Genomic DNA, 27,133 nt, shown 5'->3' with positions numbered 1-27,133 from the left:
TTCTAAAGTTATTTTAGGGTTTTAATGACCCAGAGGTTTTTAAAGGAACAGTTTACACAAAAATTAAAAAATGCTAAAATCGTATTCACCTTGAAGTAATCCAAGATGCCGGTGACTTTGTTTCTTCATCTGAAAAGATTTGGAGAAATTTAGCATTACACTTGCTCTCCAGTGGATCCCCTGCAGTGAATGGGTACCGTTAGAATGAGATAAAAACATTAGAATACTCCACTCCATCAGTTAAAATTGTGTTGTATTTGGTTGTATTTGGACGTGAAAAAAAAAATTAAAAAGTACATTTGAGTCCTGAATCAGGAGAGAAATATGCACAGATCAAGCACAGCTTTCAAGCGGAAAAAACCCAACACAGTTATTAACAAATATGTCAGTGGATTTTAATATTAAAAGGACATTAGGTGATGGACTTTTTCACTGGAGGAAGCATTATTATAAAATAGGAAATCACTTTTGGACCAAAAGCAACACATTCTGACGGCGCCCATTCACTGCAGAGGATCTACTGGTGAACAAGTGATGCTAAATTTCGCCAAATGTGTTCTGAACACAACTTTTAAATGGCCTGAGGGTTTCATTTTTGGGTGAACTATACCTTTAAAGATTGTGCACTGAATCATTTTGTTGCAAACTAGCATAGAAACACTGAAACATTAACTTAAACTGATAAGCGCAGTTATTAATCATTTAAATTTCATAAGCTGCATATAAAATTACCTGATAGCATAATATACATTAGCAGCAAAATGTATATAAAGTGCAAAAGTGACCACATTTTGAATGGTTTTAATTTATTCTTTTCTTAATACATCACATAACCATCATAATAAAATAACATTATGATAATAATTATATATTAAGTACTCATCAATCATTCCAATGACAGCACATGTCCAAAAGTCTGTAAAGGTCAACCAAAATGCTGTTGCAAGATGCTGTTCATGTAATGTTTAAACCAATCTAACAAGTATAATAGGGGGAAAATGATGTGAAAATGTGTATTAAAGAACAGTGCATGCACATGTGTGTACAGTATGTTAAGGTGTAGGACCTATATTCCAGTAAACAGCTTATTATTTGAGTCAAAACAAATACCCACATTGCCACTGAGCTAGGATTGATGTTTTTAAAGATACAGTACACACTGTAGTCCTGATGTGTCAACAGGTTTATGATAAGTTTTTCTAATGTAAACAGGTGGGGGTTATTTTATGTAGAAGTGGGCAGATTTTAATCTGCACACAAGCATTTGGAAATTTCAGAAAATGCTTGAGAAAAACACTCCGTTTTGACAAACCAACTAGATTTGGGGCCATTTTGGGATTTGGAGGTTCATTTTCAATGAGAGGTTAAAGAATGTTGAGGGCTCTAGGACTAGATGCTGTGACTGAATGACAGCTCTGAAGGGTTTTTGAGTTCGGGTCAGTGTTTGGGGCAGCTAAATATTCAGTGTGTTTCCAGTATTGTGCTCTGACTCAACGGTATCTAAGAATTTTGTGTCTTTGTGCATTGAAAGGTACACAGAGCTCAATGCTTCATGAAATGTGTCAGGTTTGAAGTCCATTGTTGGGTTTTTGGCTACAACATTTATTAAAATAAAAAGGTTGTCAAGTTTGTGAAAAGACTAGGTTGTGCACTGAAAATGAACAGCTATGTGGGTTGGGTTGAAGCTGGTCTGACTTTATGTGATCTACAAATCATCAGTGGTGGGTATGTTATAGCTCTTGAAGAGCGGCTGCATGAAGAGGCCGATGGTTCCTGCAACACACACTAAAACAAAGATCCACAGAAACAGACGGTCGATCACCATAGCCACATATTTCCAGTCTTCAATAATCTGTGAGAAAGAGAGAATATGCAGATTTATTTGAATTTATGTGTGATATATCTGCACCACCATTCAAAATTTTGGAGATTTTTTGTTTTGCATTTTTTTTTCTTCATGTTGCATGTTTCTTTTATTCACCTAGGCTGCGTTTATTTAAATAAAAATACAGTAAAATCTGAAATATTGTGAAATATTATTAGAATTTATATCATTTATGTGATTTATTCCGGAATCTTTAGTGTCACATAATTCTTCAAAAATAGATAAACATATACAAAATACAATAAGATTGATCTATGCAGTTAAAGTCAAAGGTTTACATCCCCTCTCAGAAGCTGTAAAATGTTCATTATTTTACCAAAATAAGACGGATCATACAAAATCCATGTTATTTTTTTATTTAGTACTGACCTGGATAAGATATTTCACATAAAAGATGTTTACATATGGTCCACAAAAGAAAACAGTAGTTGAATTTATAAAAATGATCACGTTCAAAAGTTTACATACACTCGATTCTTAATACTGTGTTGTTACCTAAATGATCCACAGCTGTGTTTTTTGTTTAGTGATAGTTGTTCATAAGTCCCATGTTTGTCCTGAACAGTTAAACTGCCCGCTGTTCTTCTGAAACATCCTTCAGGTCCCACAAATTCTTTGGTTTTTAAGCATTTTTGTGCATTTTAACCCCTTCAAGCAATAACTGTATGATTTTGAGAGCCATCTTTTCACACTGACGACAACTGAGGGAGTCATATGCAACTATTACAGAAGATTCAAACACTCACTGATGCTTCAGAAGGAAACACAATGCATTAAGAGCTGGGGGTGAAAACTTTTGAACAGCATGGAGATTTTTCTTATTTTGCCTAAATATCATATTTTTTAATTTAGTACTGCCTTTCAGAAGGTACAGAAGATAGTTACATGTTTCCCAGAATACAAAATAGGTTACATTTAAAAAACGTTCACCCCTGGTTCTTAATGCATTGTTTCCTTCTGAAGCATCAGTGAGTGTTTGAACCTTCTGTAATAGTTGCATATGAGTCCCTCAGTTGTCCTCAGTGTGAAATGTTGGATCTCAAAATCATACAGTCATTGCTGGAAAGGGTTCAAATACACAAAAATGCTGAAAAACCAAAGAATCTGTGGGACTTGAAGAATTGAAGAACAGCAGGCAAGGGACTCATGAACAACTATCACTATCATAATTCATAGTATTAAGAATTAAGTGTATGTAAACTTTTGAACAGGGTCATTTTTATAAATTCAACAATTATTTTCTCGAGTGGACTATATGTAAGCGTATTTTATGTGAAATATCTTATTCAGGTCAGTACTAAATAAAAATAACATGCATTTTGTATGATTAGTTTCAGTTTAATTATGTGAAAATCAATCACTCACCCCTTCATCATCATCCTCATTCTTCAACTTTTCAGCGATATATCGGACCCCCTTCACAGCCTCCTCCATGTCCGCAGAGCACTTTACCGCCATTCGCTTACGAAACTCTGTGTTTTCCTGCAACTCGCCAGGTCTCCAAACAATGTGCTTGGCATCTTCGTTGACAAAGAAGGTGGAATCAGTCTCATCCGCCTCACTTTTTGCTGGGAGATCAGCTGAAGAGCACTGCTGGTGCTTCCTGCGAAATTTCTCACGTTTGTTGGACTCTCTCGGCCGTCGCATAAATAGGAAAGAAGGCAAACGAAACAGGAAGTAATATCTGACCCACTTGGGCATAGTGTGTGTGCTTGGGGAGCGATGGTGCACGTTTAGCACACACACACTTGTAACAATTGAAAAAGTCACCAAGACCATGGTGAACATCAAGTACTTTCCAATGAGGGGCACGGCGAGTGAGGTCGGCGGTACGATTTTGGAAATAAGCAAGAGGAACACGGTTAAGGCCAGGAGCACAGAAATACACAAAGTCATCTTTTCTCCACAGTCTGACGGGAGGTAAAAAACTAAGATGGCCAGGGAAGTGATGAGCACACAGGGGATGATTAAGTTAATGGTGTAGAACAGCGGTTTGCGTCTGATGATAAAATCATATGTTATATCCAAATACGTGGCATCATTAGGGTCTTCGTTTTTTCGACCAGGCAGCGAGACAATATCCCATTCACCGCTTGGCTTGAAGTCATCTCGGCTGGCAAAGTCTGACAGCAAGATGAGGTCAATTTCTGTGTAGTCATAAGTCCATGAGCGGAACTTGAGTGTGCAGTTTTGCTGGTCAAAGGGGAAGTCCCGGACCTCAATTTTACAGGCACTCTTATAAATGGCTGGTGGTAGCCAGGCAACCTCACCGTTATTTGACACGACTGCATTGGAGTAGAAAGACACTTCATATGTCCCATCAGCACTAAAAGTGACAAACAAATATGTTGTTTTAAATACAAAAAGCAAAGTATCCTATTTTGCTTGTGTGCATGATAATAAAGATGAAAGTTGAAGCTGATACTCTTATCCCGAGTGCAAGCTCATCATCATGCAAAAAATGCTGTCATTCTAATCTCAGTCTTCCTGAGATTAACGCAGTAACTCTGTCCTTGGTAAAGGTGAAACCCTGTCCAAATCCTGCATTGATGCAGCATTTTAAAAAGATTACAGAATAAGTCTCTTGCTGCAACCTGTATTTTTAATAAGGATTCAACCTTTAAATAAATAAAACCTCTTGTAAATTTAATTTAGCAAAAAAATTAATTTTCTGTCATCATTTACTTATATCATTCCAAACCTGTATGACTTTCTTTTGCAATACACATAAGAAGATATTTTATAGGTGACATATCACGAAAATATGACTTTTTCTGTGTTTAAGTGCTATAATTGTGTCCCCGATGCACATACCAACCCAGAAAACATAAAAAGGACAACCCACTAAATTTGTTTTGGTAAGTCTTTTTCTGCAAGCTTGTGAAAAAATGAGTGTGTCAGATGTTGCTCCCCCAGTGATGTGGTAAGGGGATCTTATTATAATATTACCACCCATAATCTACACATTTCCACCTACAGCGCCGTCATTTTGTTTTCACGGTGAACCAGTTCTAACACCATGGTAAAGGTTTGAGCAAAGCATGCTAACTGTTCTGTCTTTGGCTGCACAGACGAGCACAAAACACTATATAGAGTCCCAGCCTCAGAGGAGACAAGAGAGCAGTGGATTTATTTATTTATTTATTGTATATTACGCTGCTGCCACACAGCATGCCTACTCCCAGCTATTCGCCTTTAAAGACATAACTGAATGTTTTTGTAATTTGTGTGTTTTTAACATAATTTGTGTGTATTTGACAGTTTAAGCACAACAAGACATGAAAGAGAGTTTAGTTTAGTGTGACGGCCACTTTTTGTGCAGGTCAGAAAACCATATATCAGAAGTTTAAACTAATATGGTTAAAAACGTGATTTTAGCACGACAGATGTAATCAAAACCAAACAGATGTTTTTTTAATAATATCTAAGGTATGAGCTGTAAAGGCACAGCCCTATTCTGGAAAAGGGGGCGGGAAAATAGCAGCTCATTTGCATTTAAAGAGACACACAAAACCAGCATGTTTCTGCTTCCACTTAAGATGGGCATTTTCAAAATGATATAATAAATGATCTGTGGAGTTTTTTTTTAGCTGAAACCTCACAGACACATTCTGGGACACCTGAGACTTATATTACATATTGCAAAAAGAGGCATAATAGGTTTACTTTAAAAATGTGTCCAGTGTTTTGGACCCCACTGACTTTTACTGTATCAGCAAAAATAGTTGAAACGATGACAGAATTTTCATTTTTGTGTGAAATATTCCTTTTCACAAGTCAAAATAAAATCTAAACAAATTTTTCTGTAAAATTTGTAAAATATTCTGTAAAATAAAAGTTTCTCACTTGTTGTACAGGACAATGTCAGGCAGCCATATATGCTGGGAAGGAAGACGCACTTTTCTGATCCCTTCATACTCCTCTGGATCCCACATCAACCGGTAATCATTCCATACCTGCAAACAACACACATCTTAAAAAGACTTTTATTAAAGGGGTCATGAGAAACCAAAATTCCCTTGATATTTTGACATGTAAGATGTCATTGTAGTGTAAAATCATCCTGTAAGCTTCAAACCTCAAAACTTTCTCAATAGTTTAAAAACAGCTTATATTGAAGCCAACCTGCCAAAATGACAGGCTGTGGAATGTGCCACTCGATTATGTAATAGTGTGGCTAAACACGGCCTATGCAGAAACCAGACGATAAAGATGGCTCAGAAGACAAAAAGACACTGTGCAGTGCCAAGTTGTTGAAAAACAGTCTTTGCATTGCCTTCCTTCTGATCCCAACATTAGGAGTTCATGAACTTTATTTTTATGACGATCCAGACCACATCAGTACGAACTTGGTCCTTTGTTCACTTCATTTTGCATTGAATTCGTTTACAAACAAGGAACAATTCAATGCAAAGACTGAAACTAAAAGACGATGCTGTGGTGACTATTAAATCCGACAATAATGTCACAAAACACACAAGTGTGAGAAACAGTTTTTATTACGTGGTCACTATTGCTTTGTCTGATATTACAGATCATTTGATATGTACTGAGTATTTATGTGTTTTTAACGTATATCACAGCAGCGTCCATCTATGAAAGATGTAGGCTGTCAAACATACACAACTGTACAATAACTCATACTGAGCGTTCTGATGACGGGGGGCAAAATAAGACAGAAAATCTTCTAAATTATGTTTTTTGATGTAAAAATCTTGATAACATTATAAGGGGATCTCAGAGAACAGTACAAATAATAAAAAGGTAGTTCATGACCCCTTTAAAACAATAATAACAATAATGCAACTCAAACACAAAGGTTCCACTACTCATACCTGAGAGAGCCAACAGTTTGTGGTCATGATCTGCTCTCTCTCATTCTGAAATACAAACATAAATATATTATAAACATTGATTTAATAAAACACACCAGTTGTGGTAGCTCTTCATGTTAGCTCTTAATGTTTCTACTACCCACCACACTGATAAGCTGGGCAAGAGACACTTGGATTGCAATCGTGACTTGCTGGCTCTTGTTGACCGCTGGACGGATCAGTTTGTTGTAGCGGTCAGGGGAGAGTAAATAGTTTACCAAACGTTCCTCCACCTCTGCACACAATACAGCTGCAAAACAGACGTGAACAGGTTAAAAAGGTTTTGAATTTAAATGGAAATAAAGGTTTACTTGGGATTTATCCAAATAACACATGCATATGTAATCCACACAGAATTTTTAACAACATCAGTACACTCATGATGCAAAATAAACACAAACTTAACAAATTAACATGCGGCAAATGTGGCAAAATGGGTTTGGTTGTTAAAAAAAAGTAAATAATTTCGATAACACTTTACAATAAGTATTATTAGTTAACACTAGTTAACTACATTAGTTAGATGTACTATGAATGAACAATACTTCTACAGCATTTATTAATCTTAATGTTAACTTCCACATTTACTAAAATTATTAAAATGATCAAAAGTTGTGTTTGCTAACGTTAGTTAATGCACTGTGAACTAACATGAACAAACAATGAATGACTGCATTTTATTAACAAACATTACCAAATATGAATAAATAGTGTACTAAATGTATTGTTCAGTGATCATTCATGTTGGTTAATACATTAATGTTAACAAATGACACCTTATTGTAATAAGACATCTTATTTGACTTGAGCTTGCACCTCATTTTTTTAGCAAAAAAAACAAAAAGCATTATTTGCTGATAATTTTGCAATATTCAGTCAAAAATGAGGCTAGATAAATAACTTGTACGATCAATTAGTTCCAAAAAGAAACACAAAACCTGTGCAAATTTAAATGGAAAGACAATCCAATTTTTCAAAATAATATTGCATAATGAGAAATTTACATGTAATTTCCTGTAGGCCGGTCTTTTTTGACCACGAACACCACAACTCTAACAAGGTGGGGGAAAGAAATGATCTAGAAACTTTTGGGATGAGCAAAGTCAGTAGGTTACAGTCCATTGTATTTCTTCTGTATTATTTTCTGTATTTAACAAGCATTTTTTTAGCTAAAAGAAAACCCTCTCTTTGTCAGAATGACTGAAATAAAGGTTTATCTAAATAAAAGCATGGTGAGCATAACAAACATCTTTCAAAAGCCCTTGAAAAATTCTTACTAACCCCAAACGTTTGAATGGTAGTCTTAAAAAGAGCTAAACTTTTCAAAACCCGCTGTTGTATGTCTTCTAACAGCTTTTACATAAAGGAAAATTTACCATTAGAAGTTAGAAGTTCACCAACAGAATTTTCTACTGTTTTCATAACTCCAGAACAAAGAAAAAAAAAAGCAAAAAACAAAAGTTATATATATGTGAGCAAGCAAAGCAGAACCAATCTGAAACTTTCCAAGAATTTCTCAAAGCTGAGAGTGTAAGTTTTCATAATCAACCATCTTTTAAGAACACCTGTACATAGTCATACACATAAAACTATATTTTAAGGAAACAATTTGAAATATAGTTTAATTCTTACTAAAACATACATTTACTCATTGGCACACGTAACAAAAGGGTTTAACACAAACATCGGGAGGCCGAAAAGTAAGTTTCAGAAAGAAGAAAAGAGAAAGCCCAAAACTCTACTGGTGTTTCTGTGCCACGGTCTCTAAGGGACAGCAAGTCAGGACAAATGACATCACTCTGTGGACAAGCAGTGCACTATGGGGACAATGAGTACAGAGACTACAAGATTAAAGTTGACAGTAGAAGCACTGGGGCAGCAGTCAGCATTCAACACACAATCACCCAGCCTGTGCTCAGTGAGACATACTCCATCTGACTAACAGCTCAACAAGTACAGCTAAAACATGTGACAAATTTAATGAATGCCGTGATAAGCAATTTTGGGAGCCATGTGAGCAAGCGAAGCAGAAATCTGAAACTCTCCAAGAATTTCCCAAAGCTGAGAGACTATCATTTGAGAACACTTTTTGGAGGTTGTTATTTCTTTTCTCAGCAAATAGTGATATATCAAATGAATTAATTCACAATTCATAAAATTCATTTATTCAACTGGCAGCCCTACTGCAAATATTTCTGTAATTTAAAAAAAAAGGCGAAAACCATCTGTTTTATGAATCTCTTTATCCGCATGGTGATGCTACCTGTGGTAAACATCTCTTAGAAATGACAAATTTCATTATCCCTTTAGAAGAATTAACACATCCATTATTATGAATCCAGACAGTTACACAATGAGCCCCATTCATCTGTAAATAAGATGCACCGAAGCAACAATCCTCATGATTCACGGGCAGCATGCACAGGGTCATAGAAGCCCTATGCCACATCTCTCATTAAGACCCCATGGGGACGATCATTCTTTAATGCCAAACATGAGTCAGCGGTTCATCCCATCACTGCCCCATCAGCACACATTCTCTTTATCACAAGCTCTCATATTACAGCATATGAAGCAGAGTCTGACAGTAATTATCCTAATGAGGGTTTAGTGAGCAAAATGATATCAGCATAAATGAACACAAGAAACACAGCAGTAACAATGTTAGTTTTTGTTCTCAGTTGTTTCACGTTACACATTATGGGCAACATATTAGAACATATTCCAGTCAATAGTAAATATCAGATTACTAGAAGATATTTTAAGATTACAAAAAAGAGAGTTTTCAATCAAGTGACAAGGTAAAAACTTTCATTATGAATTTGAATGCAAACCAATACATTCTGGCACTGTAAAAAAAAAAATAATTAAAAAAAGTAAGTGTTCGTGCTGCCTTAAAATTTTATGTCTACTCAACTCAAATATCCACATTTTACATGTAGTACAACTTAGCATTTCATGTTGACTAAACTTAAAATTTTAAGACAGCACAAACACTTACAAACACTTAAGTTGAAACAACTTTTTTTTACAGTTTACTTTCATATTCAACTACTGTAAACTGTATTTCCCCACAGGAAAATAAATAAATTCAGATTTTTAACCTCATATTTCTGACCATTTATTTTCCCCAGCTGCTGTGAAGATTGTTTTAAGTTCACTTAAATTAGATGTTTTATTTGTCACAGTCTAATAAATGTTAAAATTGATAGCGCTCAATAATACTGCAATGTTGAATGGCTATAGTCAATGATTAAATATTAGGAAAAAGCAATTCCTAGAGACATCAGTAATATTGGTATCAGTAATACCTTCAGTCATAAAAACAATCAAATATTAAAAGTATACTGTCTTTAGGTTGTTTCTACAATTATTGCAATAAAAAAGTATATTTAAAAACTTAAATGTTAGGTGGGATTAATTGCAATTAATTTCAGAATTTTTTTTTTAATTGACTGACAACGACGGCAACAAAAAAAAGTCGCAATTACCTTTTTTTGTGGAGAAAACATTTTTTATAATTTCTAAAAAAGTAAAAAAGTCATTGTGGCTATATATCTTTTTTAGGTGTAAGCAGGCTTCCATAATTACGAAAGAATGAAAACTGTTCTCAACACCAGTGTGTTTGAAAATTTATTTATTTATTTAAATATAAACAAAAATAGCACTGAAATGTATTCAAATCCAAAATTTCAGTAGAAACAATTTTTTTCTGCAAACTTCTGGGAAGGAACATGCTGAAAGGTGATTCTGATGTAAAACTGAACTGTCAATCACTGTACTTGCTTTTTTAGAGCAACTGTGGAAAACCCTATGAAAAAAGTGTCACTAACCCCCGCCGACTTGCTCAGACAGGCCCCATGTCCTGCTTTAGGGCTCTTCACAAAAACACACGCACTCCTAAACAACCAAGGCAGGACAGGGACTTGGAAAAAAACACACACTTGGACTATCTCATGATTATACAAAACAACACACACACACACTCACAGTTGCATGCACTGCAATGCTTTTCCACCCCGGTGCACTTCAACTCTGTGAATAATTCAGTTGCTCTAAAATAAAACCTGCCTGATCACACACCAACACAGACAAACATGCACAAACTCTAAGAATACTTTACTAAGGATACAAAATTTTAACATAGCATTCTATAACACACAGACTTACACATAAACACTTCCCAGTCTATGTTAAATACAATTATGCACTATTATTTGACAGGGCGGTGCTTAACCAGTGTATCAGTGTTTGAGTGGCATAAATATCCACCAACTAAATTATTAAAAGCTACTCCATCCCCAGCCAAGCTCTACTGCATCAAATACAAATATATATATATATATACACATATTCAATATTCGTGGCCCTACAGTTAACCCAGTATTGCAGTTACAGTGTGTAAGAGAGTCAAATCCACTCTAAAAGAGAGTGTTTTGGTCTTTCTCTCGCCCTCGCTCAGACACTTTCTTTCATTCTGCTAAAGGCTTTTCCCCACATTTCAGTTTGCATTAGTTTAAGAATCTGAGACTGTGTGGAGGCTTCAGTAAATCACATTCTTTCTGGAATCCCAGAACATATTTTTACAATTTCTACAGAGCTTGAAACCCCATAATTACATACAAAGCATGCTTGGATGACTTGTGTTTAAAATAATCACTTATTTTTTTCAACATATTGGGATTATGTCTAAATTACACAAAACCTGGTTCAGGTAGCAGAGCAAGTTGTTTTAAGCCTTTCTGAGGTTTTAATGTGTTAAAGTGCCCATATTATGCCATTTCCAATATTGCCTTTCATGCAGTGTGATGTAGCTGTTATGTGAATGTAAACGATCTGATCTACAAAGTTGTAAAGCCAAAAGTTATTGTCTCCCCAAAAAATAATCGACTCTCTACAGCCTAAATGAGTCACTTCCGTGATGGCTACATGTCATGGGGTACAACATTTGCATAATTCCTGCCTATGTTCTACGTTGGCCTGCTGTAAACACGTAATTTTACTGACAAATGCTTCTCTAATCTCAGGGAGTTCAACACAAGATACACAAAATGCTTGCTCTTGAAAAGATGGCTCAGTACGCAGTTTATTTGAACCAGCTGGGTCCACTGAATCACAACCTGTAAGTATAATAAAGAATAGATGGTTATATTTTCTATTAACCGCTCAAAATATGGAATCATGATAATGGGCGTATCTTTCTGACACGCACTGTACACGGTAGACCAATCACGGTAGACCAATCACAGCAGACTGGGCCATATGACCAATCAGAGCAGAGCAGGCTCACTGAAAGGAGGGGTTTAGAGAGACTGAATCTTTGATCTGCTTCGAATGAATCGTTTGAGAATCGCTAGAAAAACAAAAAAACGTTTTTTTGACCTTACATGCATGTAAACCTATTGTAGGAGACTTCAAAAACAATGAGGAACCTTAAATGGCATAGTAGGGGCACTTTAATAGTTTACATACTACATTTATGCATTAAAATGCATCAAATTGGTCAAAAAATGACAGTAAAGTCATTTATAATGTTAGAAAAATAAATCATGTTGTTTTGAACTTTATATTTAATAAACATCTGAAAAATGGCATAATAGGGGCACTTTATTAGTTTAAATACTATTTATGCATTAAAATTGCATTAAATTGGCCAAAAATGACAGTAAAGTAATTTATAATGTTACAAAAATAAAAACAAATCCTGTTCTTTTGAACTTTATACTGAATAAAAATCTAAAAAATGACATAATAGTTTAATACTTTAATAGTTTAAATACTATATTACATTTATGCATTAAAAATTCATTAAATTGGCCAAAAATGACAGTACAGTCATTAATAATGTTACAAAAATAAAAATACAAAATTTTCTTTTGAACTTTATACTTAAATAAAAACTGAAAAACAGCATAATGGGGCAGTTTAATGTTTTAAATACTATAATACGTTTATGCATTAAAAATGCATTAAAAAAAGATTGAAAAATGAAAAATAAAGTAAAGTCTTTTATGTTACACAAATAAAAATAAATCTTGTTCTTTTGAACTTTATACTTAATTAAAAAATCTTGAAAAAATTACGAACATACTAAGCAGCACAATTGTTTTCAAGATCAATGATAACAAGTAATGTTTCTTGAGGACCAAATCAGCATATTAGAAAGATTTCTGAAGGATAACGTGACAAAAAACTAGAGTAACAGCTGTTAAAAATTCAGCTTTGCCATCACAGGAATAAATTTGATTTATTTTAAAATATTAAATTATTTTAAGCTGTAATAACATTTTACCGTATTTCACCATAAATTGTTTTAACCATTCTAGCCTTTAATATAATGTTTGGAAACATTGCATTAGCACTTCTTGTGTTTATTGCCTCTTTATAATGAATTGCTTGATGTATTCCTCATTTGTAAGTCATTTTAGATAAAAGCCTCTGCTAAATGAATAAATGTAAAAGTAAAATGCTGTGCATATGTATCTGAATGCTCATGTCATGACCTTGGCTACCTCTGTGTAACTGACTCACTGCTTAATAAGTGGAAATACTTCAGCAATAAAAAATCATTAATGGAAGCACTGATACAGAGATCAATACTGCTAATGGCAATCACAACAGCAGGTAATGAAGCCGAGTCCTTATCCATAGTTTAAAAAAGGACTTACTTTCCTTTTTGATAGAATGCAAGGCATAATAAAAAACTAATTAATAAAGTTCACTTAAGACACTGCCTCTACACCACAAAAACAGCTCTTTTTACTTCAGCCAGTCGTAATATGTTTGTGCAATTCACAATCTGTACAACTTTATGGATTTATAACACATGGAAACTACAAAACGAATCAATTCAGGCATTCAGTGGAATTTTGTGCACAGTGCATGTGAAAAGAAAGCAGTGCAAGTCAAAACTTGAATAAAATCTGTCCTTCACAGGAACAAGCTCTTCTGAAGTCTAGTTATGTTCTCTGTGTGTGCGTTCATGAACATGTTTAAGAGACCCTATCTGCAGCTCTGACTCACTGAGCAAAAGATCTAATCAGAGTTATGACAGAGTTAGCATAACCATGCCTCGAGAAACTAAAACAAACACACACACATACACACACGCTATCATCATGCACGCCCTGAAATGGACTGAAAAAGACACTCTAGTACTGAGCTATCAAATATGCTCAAGTTTCCCTTCACTGCTACATGGAGATCAGGAAAACACATGACCATGCAACCTTAATGAAGAGTCTATTGTTGGTAACCTGTTCATTGTAAATTATCTAATAGCTATTTCATGTTCAGTGTGAGACTGATCAATGATTTTACGTAATAAAGTCATCATTCACACTCAATGAAACGTGATGCACTCATAAAAGACTCTCTGTTGTGTGGGCACTGAAATGATGCTTCACAGTTGGAAACAGATCTGTGAGCGAACTGAGCTACGGGGCACACAGAACGTGCCATTATGTGGACTGACCCAATTTAACCCCTTTAATCCTCACTGGTTACAGGTCTAAAGAGACTTCCTGATGTATTTTGCAATGAACTGTCAACAATAAATGAAAGTACAGACTGTATTGATTAAACGTTGAGCGCTGACGCATTAAGTGTAAATAGTCACATAGAGATATTTAATATTTAATTGTCATTTTTCCTAAAAAACTATGTCTGTGTCAAAGCTTCACAAACGCAAGCAATACCTCCAACAGTACAGATGCAACCACAATATGTGACCCTGGACCACAAAACCAGTCATAACTAGCATGGGTTTATCTGTAGCAATAGCCAACAATACATTTGATGGGTCAAAATTATTGATTTTTCTTTTATGCCAAAAATCATTAGGATATTAAGTAAAGATTATGTTGCATGAAAATATTTTGTAAATTTCCTACCGTAAATATATATGTAACTTAATTTTTGATTAGTAATATGCATTGCTAAGAACTTTAAATGCGATTTTGTAAAATAGTTGCATCTCGGCCATATATTGCTCTATCCTAACAAACATACTTCAATGGAAAGCTTATTTATTCAGCTTTCAGATTATATATAAATCTCAGTTTTAAAAAATTGACCCTTTTGACTTTTGTGGTCCAGGGTCACATACTTAGTACTTTAGTATAATATTTAGAAAGAGCTGTTTATTTAATAAATTACTATAAATTCAATAAAATTGATCTAGCTCAAGTCATACTCATAATACAATAAGATTTCATTGGCCACATTGGTGACTAGTCAGTGTAACATTATAAATTGAATCATTTTCCCTATATACATACACACACCATTTTTTAAACTTTTTTAACACCTGGAGAATTTATAACTGACGAATTTTGACTATAGCTGTTGTGACCCAACATAAAGCACACACTTTTACTAACTTTTTAACTAATGACAAATAATAAACCACATTTAAGACTTAAATGCATTAAATTCATAGAGGTTAAGAGGCTAAGTTGTAATGATAAAGCAATTAATCAATGAAAGAAACACATCAGTGGAAAAAAAGAGGTCCATGCTTACTCGCCACGGTGAGCGCGACAAACCAAAGTCCTGAAGCCATCGGAGCCGCCATCAGCACGAACCCCTCCGTCCACACTTACATCAACTGACAGGCAAAGATTTCGCCTTTACAGATCCATTTTCCCTGCACACTCCACCACGGTCCCTGCGATTAAGACAAACAGATATGATGAGTACGCGACAATGCGGGATCCGGGCTTCTTATGCGCTCAGATGGTGGAAACGTAAGAGTGCCTTGCGCCTGAAGAGTTGATCCTTTTCAGCGATATTCACCCACAAACACGAGCGTGATGTTAAAAGATCTTTGGGATTTTCTCTTGTGCACGCGAACTGACTCACGCGCTCTCGGCAGACTGTGCGCTTCTCTTGCGCGCGCTGGAGACTTGACATCCGCGAGCGCAATCAAGCCAACAACTTATGTAAAAACAAGTCTTCTACCACTTAAATACAGTTCGCGGTCCCCAGGGCATATTATTTAAGAATATTTCAACAATCCATTTGTCTTTTACCAACCATGTCTAATGACATTGATTTTAATGTCGCTTTAAATGTTATACAATTTTAAAGAGAGAGCAAGTGTTGATGGCCCAGTTTGATAATATGAGACATCATAATTTCAGGCTCAACTGCACATGGTTTAAAAGAATTGTAAATTGCCACCTTGTCTTGCATGGGCAGTTGGCTAGGTGTGCGTCACGGGGGAGGAGAGGTTGCTGGTTGTGTGTTCCGCACCATGAAGCATAAGACAACAGTCTTAATACACATTTACACGAGTTGGTTGTTTATTTTGCTTCATTATGGGAGGCATTGAGAAGCTGTCAGAAAGGTTTTATCTCATAAGTTTTGAACTTTGAAAAAAGTGTTTCTCTAGCAGTGGTATGTTCCTAGTTTAAAACCCCCTAAATCATAAGAAATATTGTCCTCAAAAATAATATTTTTTGCTATATACAGAGTTAACAAAGTGAACACCTTAAATACAATACAGCATCCTTTTAGACAAGAGTCACCTATATAACATATGTGACCCTGGACCACAAAACAAGTCATAAGTGTAAATTTCTCAAAATTGATTTATTTAATTTGATTTAATTGAGAATTGATTAATAAATAGGAAGGGACAATATTTGGCCGAGATACAACTATTGAAAATCTGGAATCTGATGGTGCAAAAAAGTCAAAATACTGAGAAAATTGCCTTTAAAGTTGTCCAAATGAAGTTCATAGCAATGCATACTGCTAATCAGAAATTAAGTTTTGATATATTTACGGTGGGAAATTTACAAAATATCTTTATGGAACATGATCTTTACTTAATATTCTATTGATATTTGGCATAAAAGAAAAATCAATAAATTTAACCCATCTGGTGTATTGTTGGCTATTGCTACGAATATACTTGTGCAACATAAGACCCAGGGTGGTCCAGGGTCACATATTAGCCTATATATGCTCCATTTTAACCGTAGGTATTTTCTGTATTATGTTGGGGTATTGTCACATGACACATATAGTTTCAATATTTTTGAATGTACAATACTCTTCAAATATATGGAAAAAAACATTTTAATGAAGAAGACTCTTTTGCTCACCAAGGCTGCATTTATTTGATTAAAAATAGTATAAAAACAGTAATATTGTGAAATATTTTACTATATCAAATAACTGCTTTCTATTTGAATATATTTAAAAATGTAATTTATTCCCATGATGACGAAGCTAAATTTTCAGCAGCCATTACATTAGTTTTCAGTGTCACATGATCCTTCAGAAATCATTCTAATATGATGATTTAGTGCTCAGGAAACATTTATTATCATCATCAATCTTAAAAACAGTTGTGCTGCTTGATATTTTTCTGGAAACTGTGACATTTTTTTCAGGATTGTTTGAGAAAGTTCAAAAGATCAGCATTTATTGGAAATAGTAATTTTTTGTAAGCTTCTAAAAGTATTTACTATTACTTTAGATCAATTGAATGTATCACTGCTAAATAAAAGCTGTACAAAAGTTCTAAATGATACTATAACATGCTTTCCACAAAAATATTAAGCAACAAAAACTCTTTTCAACACTGACAATATTTTTAAAAATTGCTTTGAGCACCACATCAGCACATATAAACATCATTTCTGAAGGATCGGTTATTTTAAATTCTAATATTTCACAAAATGATGACACACTACCAGTCAAAAGTTTTTGAACAGTAAGATTTTTAATGTTTTTTTTTTAAAGAAGTCTCCTGCTCACCAAGCCTGCATGTATTTGATCCAAAGTACAGCAAAACATTAAAATTTTGAAATATTATTACTATTTTAAAAAACTGTTTTCTATTTGAACATATATTAAAATGTAATTTATTCCTGTGATCAAAGCTAAATTTTCAGCATCATTACTCCAGTCCTCCGTGTCACATGATTCTTCAGAAATCATTCTAATATGCTGATTTGCTGTTCAAGACATATTAGTATTATTATATAATCATCAATGTTTAAAACAGTTGAGTACTTTTTTTAAGGATTCTTTGACGAATAGAAAGATCCAAAGATCAGCATTTATCTGAAATAAAAAGCTTTTGTAACATTACACCATTTAAAAGCTTGAAATCTTTCTTTTTTGGGAAAGAAATTATAAAAATTAAAAATTAATACTTTTATTTAGCAAGGATGCTTTAAATTGATCAAACGTGATGATAAAGACATTTATAATCTTACAAAAGATTTCTATTTCATATAAATGCTGTTCTTCTGAACTTTCTATTCATCAAAGAAACCTGAAAAATACTACTCCGCTGTTTTCAATATAACAATAATAAATATTTTTTGAGCAGCAAATCAGAATATTAGAATGATTTCTGACGGATCATGTGACTGGAGTAACGATGCTAAAAATTCAGCTTAGAAATCACAGGAATATTTTTTTTGACATATGATTTTTAGTTTTTCACAACTGTTTTTCTTGTTAAATATTGCCAAAAAGCCTACAATAGGCTGTCTATTAGGATGTTATTGTGACAACGTGCCCCACTAATGTCAATGTGTCACATTAACAGTATTACATTTTTTGTGGCCAATGACAGTGGAAATAATGCAAAAAATTACAACCAAGACTTCATCCATAGAGTGTCAAGTTCAGAACGAGAGCTTATTGCAGTTTACTGCAGTTTCTCATAAAGTAGCTGCTCACTTCAAAGGATAAATATATTGCTAGAAAAGCATTGTTTTCTTAATTAACTTTCAATGAACTTAATTAACCATGAAAACCCCAATCACGGACGCAAATTAATCTCTCACACTCTGTCACACATAAAATCTCACGAGGAAAGACTTCACACAAAATGGCGCAAAGCAGTGGACCCTTGAGGCAAGGTATAAAGCAGAGACCTGACGTTATGGTCCTAGAACAGGACAAAATAGGACTCTTGCCTTGTGCAGTGTATGCACGCCTGAGTGTGAGAAATCAAGAAAGCATGAGAGCAAAAAAAGAGAGAAAGGACAAAAAGAGGCATTAAGGTCAGTGGTTCTACAAAGTGGCTATGGATCTTTAAACTTTCTAAGCCATTTGTGCATACACAAACATTTTCATACACAAGCATGCACGTACTCAAGGCTCTCTCACTCAGCCATGCCCAAATGTTACAGCCATTAGTGTTGGGTAAATGGCTGTTAATTTAATTTCGTCTGAGTGAAAGAGGACCTCACATAATGTTACATGATACAACCAGAAAGAATGAAATACACAAACAATCTGCAATATTGATTTCTGCAGACATACTTGCAAGTTTATTCTAACGTGTAGCCTTTCCTGGCTGCATATCTGAAATATCCTTTTCTGAGCCTGACAGTAACAATGTAATACGTTCGCAAACCGCAGTAACATTTTCTTTAAATAATGATATATATGTAGATCAAATCTATAAATTAATATGCGACTGCATACACATAAGCATACCTACATTCACCGCCATTTACATACTGCCCTTTTCTGACTGTCTGCAGCATGAAGTCTGGTTCGCAATGCTTCTCATGCTCCAATTCCCCCAATAGGAGATGTTTGGGGACAGAAGCAGACTGCAGTATAAAGATTTAAATGCTAACAGACATTAGCTCACCATTCTGATGCCTTATGTTTGCACAACAAAAGCACTCATCCATGGACTTTCAACATGTTCTTACACAGCATTTACCTAACACATATCCAGGATAAACCACTTTAATCTTCAGCATCTGTTGGGTGATGGGCACTAACTTCAGTCTGATCTCCATAAGGTGAAAATCACTTCATTCATTCTTTGCTTGGCCTGAGCACACAAGCCAAATGCATCTGGCTGAGAAAATTTGAATAAAACAACTCACTTTTTTAAAATGGTCTGTAAACAACATGAATAATATTGTACAAACCTTTCAAACATGTATGTAAGTAAAAAAAATATTGTTTTTAACTCTAACTAAACCGTGTAAAATGATTGTTCCACTTTAAACGTTAATTCCTCTCTTGTAGTGTTGTGGTGAGCACAAGGTTTGTATAAAACCTTGCCAATAATTTACCAAAGCCCATTCACAGTTTCATCACTACTACGCTGTTTTCTTTTAATGTGTCCGGTTCATAATCCGTCATAGGGAAATAACAAGAAGAATATCGAAGTGCAGTAAATGGTAAAACAGTTTGCACTACAAACCAGTGTGTTCATAATTAAGATAATACATTAAAATAATATGGTAAGACACACCAGTTCGCAATATCAAGCAGCAAAACGAGCTTTTTGTGCAGCTAAAAATAGCTGGAAGTGGATGAGACTGGAAGCCAGACACAAAAAAATTACAAATTGCTGCACCCACTCTTATCAGAAAAGGTGGATTCCGTTATGTTTGTTGTAAACTAAAATAAACCATGTGTAAGATCTGCTACAAACGACCACAGCATGTGAAAAATGTGCTTAATTTGGAAAACTGCTACAGGGAATTATGAAAGGCATTGGACAAAGCAAAATCTACCTAAAGAGTGATGAAAGAACATAATGCAATTTCACTAAAAAGCAGAATTTCTCCCCAACCCAACACATCTTTTCTTATAGCGTCATCTTGTGGTGAACTGGATACAGTCCAGGAAGGTTAAAATCCCAGCCTTGATAGTGAAGGTAGACAGCAACGCAACTGACACGTTCAAGACACAGAAAGGTAGCAAGGACATCGTTAAAATAGTCCATGTGACATCAGTGGTTCAACCGTAAAGTTATGAAGCTACGAGAATATTTTCTGTGCACAAAGAAATCAAAAATAGTGACTTTATTCAACAACTTTTCTCAGTCTCTTCCATCTCAGTCGTTCATGAGAGTAAGTCTTTGATTTCACATTTAGCTAATTATAATCTATTTTGAAAACGCCTCACATTTAAATGACTAAAATCTAATCTGTGACTCTGGACCACAAAACCAGTAGGATATTAAGTACAGATCATGTTCCATGAAGATATTTTATAAAATTCCTACCTTAAATATATCAAAACTTACTTGATTAGTAATATGCATGGCTAAGAACTTAATTTGGACAGCTTTAAAGCCTTTTTTTTACACCCTCAGATTTTCATATCATTGTATCTCGGCCAAATATGTGACCCTGGACCACAAAACCAGTCTTAGGTCGCTGGGGTTTATTTCTAGCAATAGCCAAAAATACATTGTATGGGTCAAAATTATTGATTTTTCTTTTATGGCAAAAATCATTAGGAAATTAAGTAAAGATCATGTTCCATGAAGACATTTTGTAAAACTCTTACTGTGAATGTATGAAAACTTAATTTCTGATTAGTCATATACATTGTTAAGAACATTATCAGAAGAACTTTAAAGGCAATTTTCTCAATATTTTGATTTTTTTGCACCCTCAGAATCCTGATTTTTAAATAGATGAAACTTATTTATTCAGCTTTCTGATGATGTATAAATCTCAGTTTTGAAAAAATGACCCTTATGACTGGTTTTGTGATTCAGTGTCACATATTGTGCTTTCCTTACAAACCATACATCAGTGGAAGGCTTATGCAGCTTTCAGATGAAATTTAAAAAAAAATCAATTAAAAAAAAGGACACTTATGGCGGGTTTGTAGTCCAGGGTCACATTTATGTATTTGCTTTTTTGTTTGTCCTTTAGTTCCTACGAGGCCGAAAGCAGTTGACTTTTGAAGCATTTGGTTATGTTTTTTTGGTTTGCTTGTTTGTTTGTTTGTTTTTAAACTACGCTTACTAGCCTGGCAGATGTAGCTGCGCTGTTCCAAACAAACACAGAACATTTTTCGTCTGTTATGTATATTTTATAATACTGTTCTGTAAGTATACTTCTTATATTATTTTATCTCCATTTTAATGTTATATTTATAGCTTTCCCGGACTAGATACCCAGTCCTTTATCTTGGTATGGGAACTTCCTGTCCGGAGAAACTCCACAGCACCATCATCACCCTTCGGTTCCCAAACAAACTTTACCAACTCACGCTCCAATCCGCAACTTTTCCTCCAGCAGCCTCCATCGAAAAGTCCCGTCGCCAGTCATATCCGCTGGGAAAACAAAAGCAGAAATGTCCCCTCCGTCCGCACGGCTGCAAACTAAACCCGTGATAACGTGTCTGAAGACGTTTCTGATCTCGTACAGTCTGATTTTCTGGGTGAGTTTTTGTTTTCATCAGATTTGCCGTTAGCTTAGGCGGCTATCAGCACAGCTAACTCACCCTAAACAATAGGCTTAGTCAACGAACACTTCTAACCCTTAGTTTGATCCTAGTTTAGATTTTTAACTACCTATGTTTTCTTTATGCAAAATAAAGCGCATTTCTAAACTTTATGTAGGTGTTTCTTTATCTTCTGATTAGCAAATCTACATATTTACGTTTTATTGTTACCGGCTTGCTTAAGGATGCGTCGAATAAGTTTTCCCTGCCCTTTAAATTTCTGTATAAAAAATGTGAAGTGAAACAATAGGATTTCAGGATGTAGTTTAAAATTATTTCAGGCGAAGAAATACGAAACTTTAGAAAGAACAGTCACAGCTGTTTTGATCGCTGTTCAAATATATTGATCTATTCAGAAATTCAATAAAGAAACTGATATAAACAGTGCATCAAACGTGGCCTAAATGGGTGCGAAGTCCAACGCAGCACTTTTATCTCGGCTATTTATTGCTATTTACTATGATTTTCAACAGGCAGGGGACAGATGGTCATGTTTAAGCAGTGGATAAAAATAAAGTATTAGTCCAAAACTCAGACTCAATCAGTTGCTTATCATCGAAATTATAACCCTGTAATTTAAGCTTGTCCTTACACCAAGTTATTATAAATTGAACAGAACTTTACAGGTTTCAAAGTCATCAGTATGGTAACATAGCAAATTAATAACTCCAATCTACAACTATAATTATATCCATCTTTATCTACATACATTCATTTAATTTTATGATATATGTTATATAGTAAATCTTAACTGTATGATTAGTGTTACAAAAAGTAAACTATATTATCGTCCAGCTCTATTCTACTAAATGTGTTTTTTTTTTAAAGAATAGTTTTACTTTTTAAAATAACTATTTGAATATATTTTAAAATATAATTCTACTTTGAATAGTAAAAATGTTTCAGAATTGTACTGTTTCGCTGTAGTTTGGATCAAATAAATGCAGGCTTCGTGAGCAGAAGAGACTTCTTTAAAAACATTAAAAATCTAAATCTAAAAATCTAAATCTAAAAAACTTTTGGTACTGCATGTTAAGATAAAATAAACACTGATTTAATTCTGTAAAGCCACTGTAAACAGTGTGTATTTGTGAAAAGCACTACACAAAAAGACTTGATTTGGCTTTGTTTATTTTGACCAGTTTCTAAATAGGTCAGGGCTTATTGCTCACAAAAGTTGTCTGGGAACTTGAGCATTTCCAGATTCCCGGTTTGTATTTAATGCTCTAAACCGTCCGAGTTTTGAAGCTGAAGTGTAATTACAAGGTCTGCAAGGCTAGAAGTAAAGAATGGGGATGGGCAAGACACAGTGCTATAATCCCTCAGGCAAAAAACTATAAACTTGCTGAATATCTCTAAGAGTCTTTAACTTTTCTTGTAGTTCACAGGAGTGATCTTGTTGGCTGTTGGAGTATGGGGAAAGGTTAATTTGGAGTTTGACCTCCTCCTGAATTCAGACAAGGGCACCAACGCACCATACGTCCTCATTGGGACCGGAGCCATCATCATCATCTTCGGGTTGTTCGGATGCTTCGCGACCTGCCGTGGAAGTCCGTGGATGCTAAAGCTGGTCAGTTCTAGAGATGTTACAAGATTTACAAAATAAGAGTGATAAAATTCATAAATGTGGGAGTATTTACAGCTCATTCTATGAATATGGCACACTTAGAAGACTTATGTCCTATAAAAAAGAAAGAAAAGTGGAAAAAAAGCACAGATTCAAATTCAATTCAATTCAAATTTATTTGTATAGCACTTTTCACGATACATATCGTTGCAAAGCAGCTTTACACCAAATTGACATTTTTACAATATATGTAGTAGTAGCTTGATGTACATATGGCAGAGATGTGTGGTAAAGATCAATTAATGACGTAATCAAACAGACAAAGAACACTATAAATTAGTAGCAGAATTCGGTAGTGCTGTATGGATCCAGATCCTCTTATACGACACAAAACTGACCTATCATGAAAAGTTGCTAGTTTGCATTCAATGTCTTTTTCTTCGAAAAATGGTCATTTCAGTTTTCGAACCTGTTACAAAAGTAAGAAAAAATAGTGATTTCTGAAGGATCATGTGGCACTGAAGACTGGAGTAAAGATGCTGAAAATTTAGCTTTGATCACAGGAATAAATTACATGTTTTCAAATAGAAAACAGTTATTTTAAATGGTAAAAATATTTAAAAATTGCTGTTTTTGTGTTTGATCAGAAGAGACTTCTTTAAAAACCTTAAAAATCTTACTGTTCAAAAACTTTTGACTGGTAGTGTTTGGGAAGGCTCTTTAACAACTACAGACCGACATTTGGTCTCATGCTACTGCGTGACAGCTTAATTTAATAGTTTTGTATACACTATATTTTATTTTTATAGATTTTGTCAGTTTAACATTAGTAAGGGTTGCAAAATTAGCCTGGTATAAAATAATTAGAAAGTAAACCAGCTCATTAAGTTTGACCTCACAAGGTTGATGATCATTTCTGAATGTTTTGAATATTTTCAGACTTTATTTTGTGCCTATTTGCTGAATATTCATTTGTTTTTAAGTATTTTCTCCTCTTCTTCTTTGTAGTATGCTATGTTCCTGACGCTTGTGTTCTTAGCTGAACTAGTGGCAGGTATATCCGGCTTTATTTTCAGACATGAGGTAATTAATTTTTTTATTTTTTTTAAACTTTACATACAGTATTTCATATACCATCTGCTGTCTACAGCCAAATAATGTTTTCACTTTTTCTGTTGTTGTTTTTTTAATAGATTAAAGCAGTGCTTCAAGGTGTCTATAATAAAGCTGAAACAGTCTACACCGGTAAGGACAACGAAGACCTAGACAGAATCCAGAGAACAGTAAGTGTGTATTTGTTTTTGTTTTTTTTTGTTTTGTTTTTTTGAACCAGTACAAAACATTAGGATTACATCAAACGTCACTCATCTGCTTAAATGTTATTTTGAGGTTTGTGATTTATTTTGTCATTTTTAGCTGCAGTGCTGTGGAGAGAAGAACTACACCAGCTGGGCAAACACAGAATACTTCAAAAAAGAGGGCATCCCCACAAGCTGCTGTAACATGACCGCTGGCGTAAACTGCACGTCTGCTGAACTTAGAGATCTTAACAAGGCGGCATCAGTGGTATATCAACGGGTAAGAACTCTGCTGTTTCTGAACACTGAATAAGACTTAATTGTAATTCTGTAATTAAAAACAATACCCTCCTCTTGTAGGGTTGTTTCTCTCTGATGACTACAACAATGGAGGCCAATCTTGGAATTATTGCTGGAATTTCTTTTGGAATTGCATTCTTCCAGGTACTCGTCGTGTCCAGCTATTTTTTAAAATGTACACTACCTGTCAAAAGTTTTCAAACAGTAAGATTTTTAATGTTTTTTTTAAAGAATTTTCTTCTGCTCTTCAAGCCTGCATTTCTTTGATCTAAAATACAGCAAAAGCAGTAATATTGTGAAATATTTTTAGTTTTTAAAATAACTGTTTTCTATTTGAATATATTCTAAAATGTAATTTATTCCTGTGATCAAAGCTACATTTTAGCATAATTACTCCAGTCTTCAGTGTCACATGATCCTTAAGAAATCATTCTAATATGCTGATTTGCTGTATATTTTTTTTTTTTTTGCCAAATGTTAAGTTTTTTTTTTTTTTCAGGATTCTTTGATGAATAGAAAAATCCAAAGATAAGCATTTATCTGAAATAAAAAGCTTTTGTAACATAATACACCAGGATCAAACAAATGCAGGCTTGGTGAGCAGAAGAAACTTTAAAAAAACATTAAAAAAATTTTGACTGGTAGTGTATCTAGTCTGTAATGCATCTAATAATGTTGTTAATTTTCCATTGAATTTCTCATTAGCTCATTGGGATATTCCTGGCATGCTGTCTGTCTCGCTATATCACCAACAACCAATATGAGATGGTGTAGTGATCCACAGGTATATTTTCTTTCTCTTCCCTTTAAGCTGTTCACTTTAAAATCGCACAATTTAAATGTCATTTAATGAGTATTTTCACTGATATAAAATGACTAGCTTATCATTTAAGGTTTCTTACTGTCGCTTCTGTCTGATTACAGGGTATCAACTGGAGATCACAGAGGGCTGAACCTGACAAAAAGGGAAACCATTTAGTTTCAGTGTTTTATATGTGTGCCTTAGCTAAATATTTCATTTTAGAGAATTTCTGAGTGCTTTTTAAAGAATATTTCTTGTTGGTACCTACATTGAGGAACCCATTCTAAACGGATACGATCATTTTGCATTTGTTTCGCCAGAGTGTAAATATAACAGTGATTAGATCTACAGAAGTTTGTAGAAAGTGCATGTGTTTTAGGAGATGTTAAACCAGGAACCAGTTATGCAGTAAATAGTGTACTGCACGCCTTGACTTCGGTTTCAGTGGAATTAACACATTTTAACTGTACATCTAGTAAAATAAAAAATAGTAATTGCATGCAACTATTGTTCTACACTTTGCCAAAAAGAATGTTTTTGAGAATTTGAAACATTGTTTCATGTTACATAAGGACCAGCAGTTTATTTTCAAGAACCAGTTTTAATACATGTATGTTCATTTCCTTTTGGATTGCTTCTGTGAAACCGATGTGGTTATTTGCAATTTCTCTGCAGTCTTTATTAATGTAGCAGCTATAGTGTTAATTGTAATGTTGTTGAATGTCATGCCAGTGATGTGCTGAAGAGAAAATTTGTGGTGTCTCTTTAACTTTGTCTACAAAATGTGAAATCTTTTCACCCAGGTTGATCAGGTAACAATATTTAACATGTACATACAATGCTACAAATATCAGCATTATCTATACAGGGGTTGAGCAGTATTTAAAAACATCCTTGCGTTTGTAAAGTAAAATCAGGTGATATATAATCCTGATTGCTTTTGAAACTATAATTATTTTCTCTTATCACTCCAGTATAATCATACAGATTAATTTTATTGTAAGAGAATCCACCCTCTGCTGTCAGCATAAGGGTTTACTTTTGGGGCATGTAACCTTAGACTTTTATATCTCTGTACAAACTGTCAACAGCCTGTTTTTGTGCAAACTGTAAAATGAATAGAAACAATAAACTTTTATATTAGCATAAGCTTCAGACGTAGAA

At 34.3% G+C, this 27,133-nt stretch overlaps 2 protein-coding genes across 3 annotated transcripts; one reads left to right on the top strand and one right to left on the bottom strand.

The window, feature by feature from the left end:
• Positions 1-1,194: 1,194 nt before the first annotated feature.
• chrnb5b (cholinergic receptor, nicotinic, beta 5b) lies at positions 1,195-21,897 on the bottom strand. Of its 2 annotated transcripts, none has more exons than XM_051128337.1 (7): positions 21,769-21,897; positions 15,283-15,427; positions 6,864-7,009; positions 6,721-6,765; positions 5,732-5,841; positions 3,251-4,211; positions 1,195-1,852 (listed from the first exon to the last, which is right to left on the bottom strand). In XM_051128337.1, the coding sequence occupies exons 2-7, from the start codon at positions 15,332-15,334 to the stop codon at positions 1,706-1,708; spliced, it is 1,461 nt and encodes a 486-aa protein (XP_050984294.1). In that variant the 5' UTR covers positions 15,335-15,427; positions 21,769-21,897; the 3' UTR covers positions 1,195-1,705. The 2 variants fall into 2 exon arrangements, with proteins under 2 accessions (XP_050984294.1, XP_050984295.1); XM_051128338.1 differs by lacking the exon at positions 21,769-21,897 and adding an exon at positions 15,517-15,855.
• tspan7 (tetraspanin 7) lies at positions 21,706-27,133 on the top strand. The gene is made up of 8 exons (XM_051128345.1): positions 21,706-21,939; positions 23,384-23,572; positions 24,578-24,652; positions 24,763-24,852; positions 24,986-25,147; positions 25,228-25,311; positions 25,873-25,951; positions 26,092-27,133. The coding sequence occupies exons 1-7, from the start codon at positions 21,853-21,855 to the stop codon at positions 25,939-25,941; spliced, it is 756 nt and encodes a 251-aa protein (XP_050984302.1). The 5' UTR covers positions 21,706-21,852; the 3' UTR covers positions 25,942-25,951; positions 26,092-27,133.

This window comes from Labeo rohita, chromosome 14, assembly GCF_022985175.1.
Source record: "Labeo rohita strain BAU-BD-2019 chromosome 14, IGBB_LRoh.1.0, whole genome shotgun sequence".
Classification (NCBI taxonomy): domain Eukaryota; kingdom Metazoa; phylum Chordata; class Actinopteri; order Cypriniformes; family Cyprinidae; genus Labeo; species Labeo rohita.
This window is presented reverse-complemented; position numbering and strand designations above follow the sequence as displayed.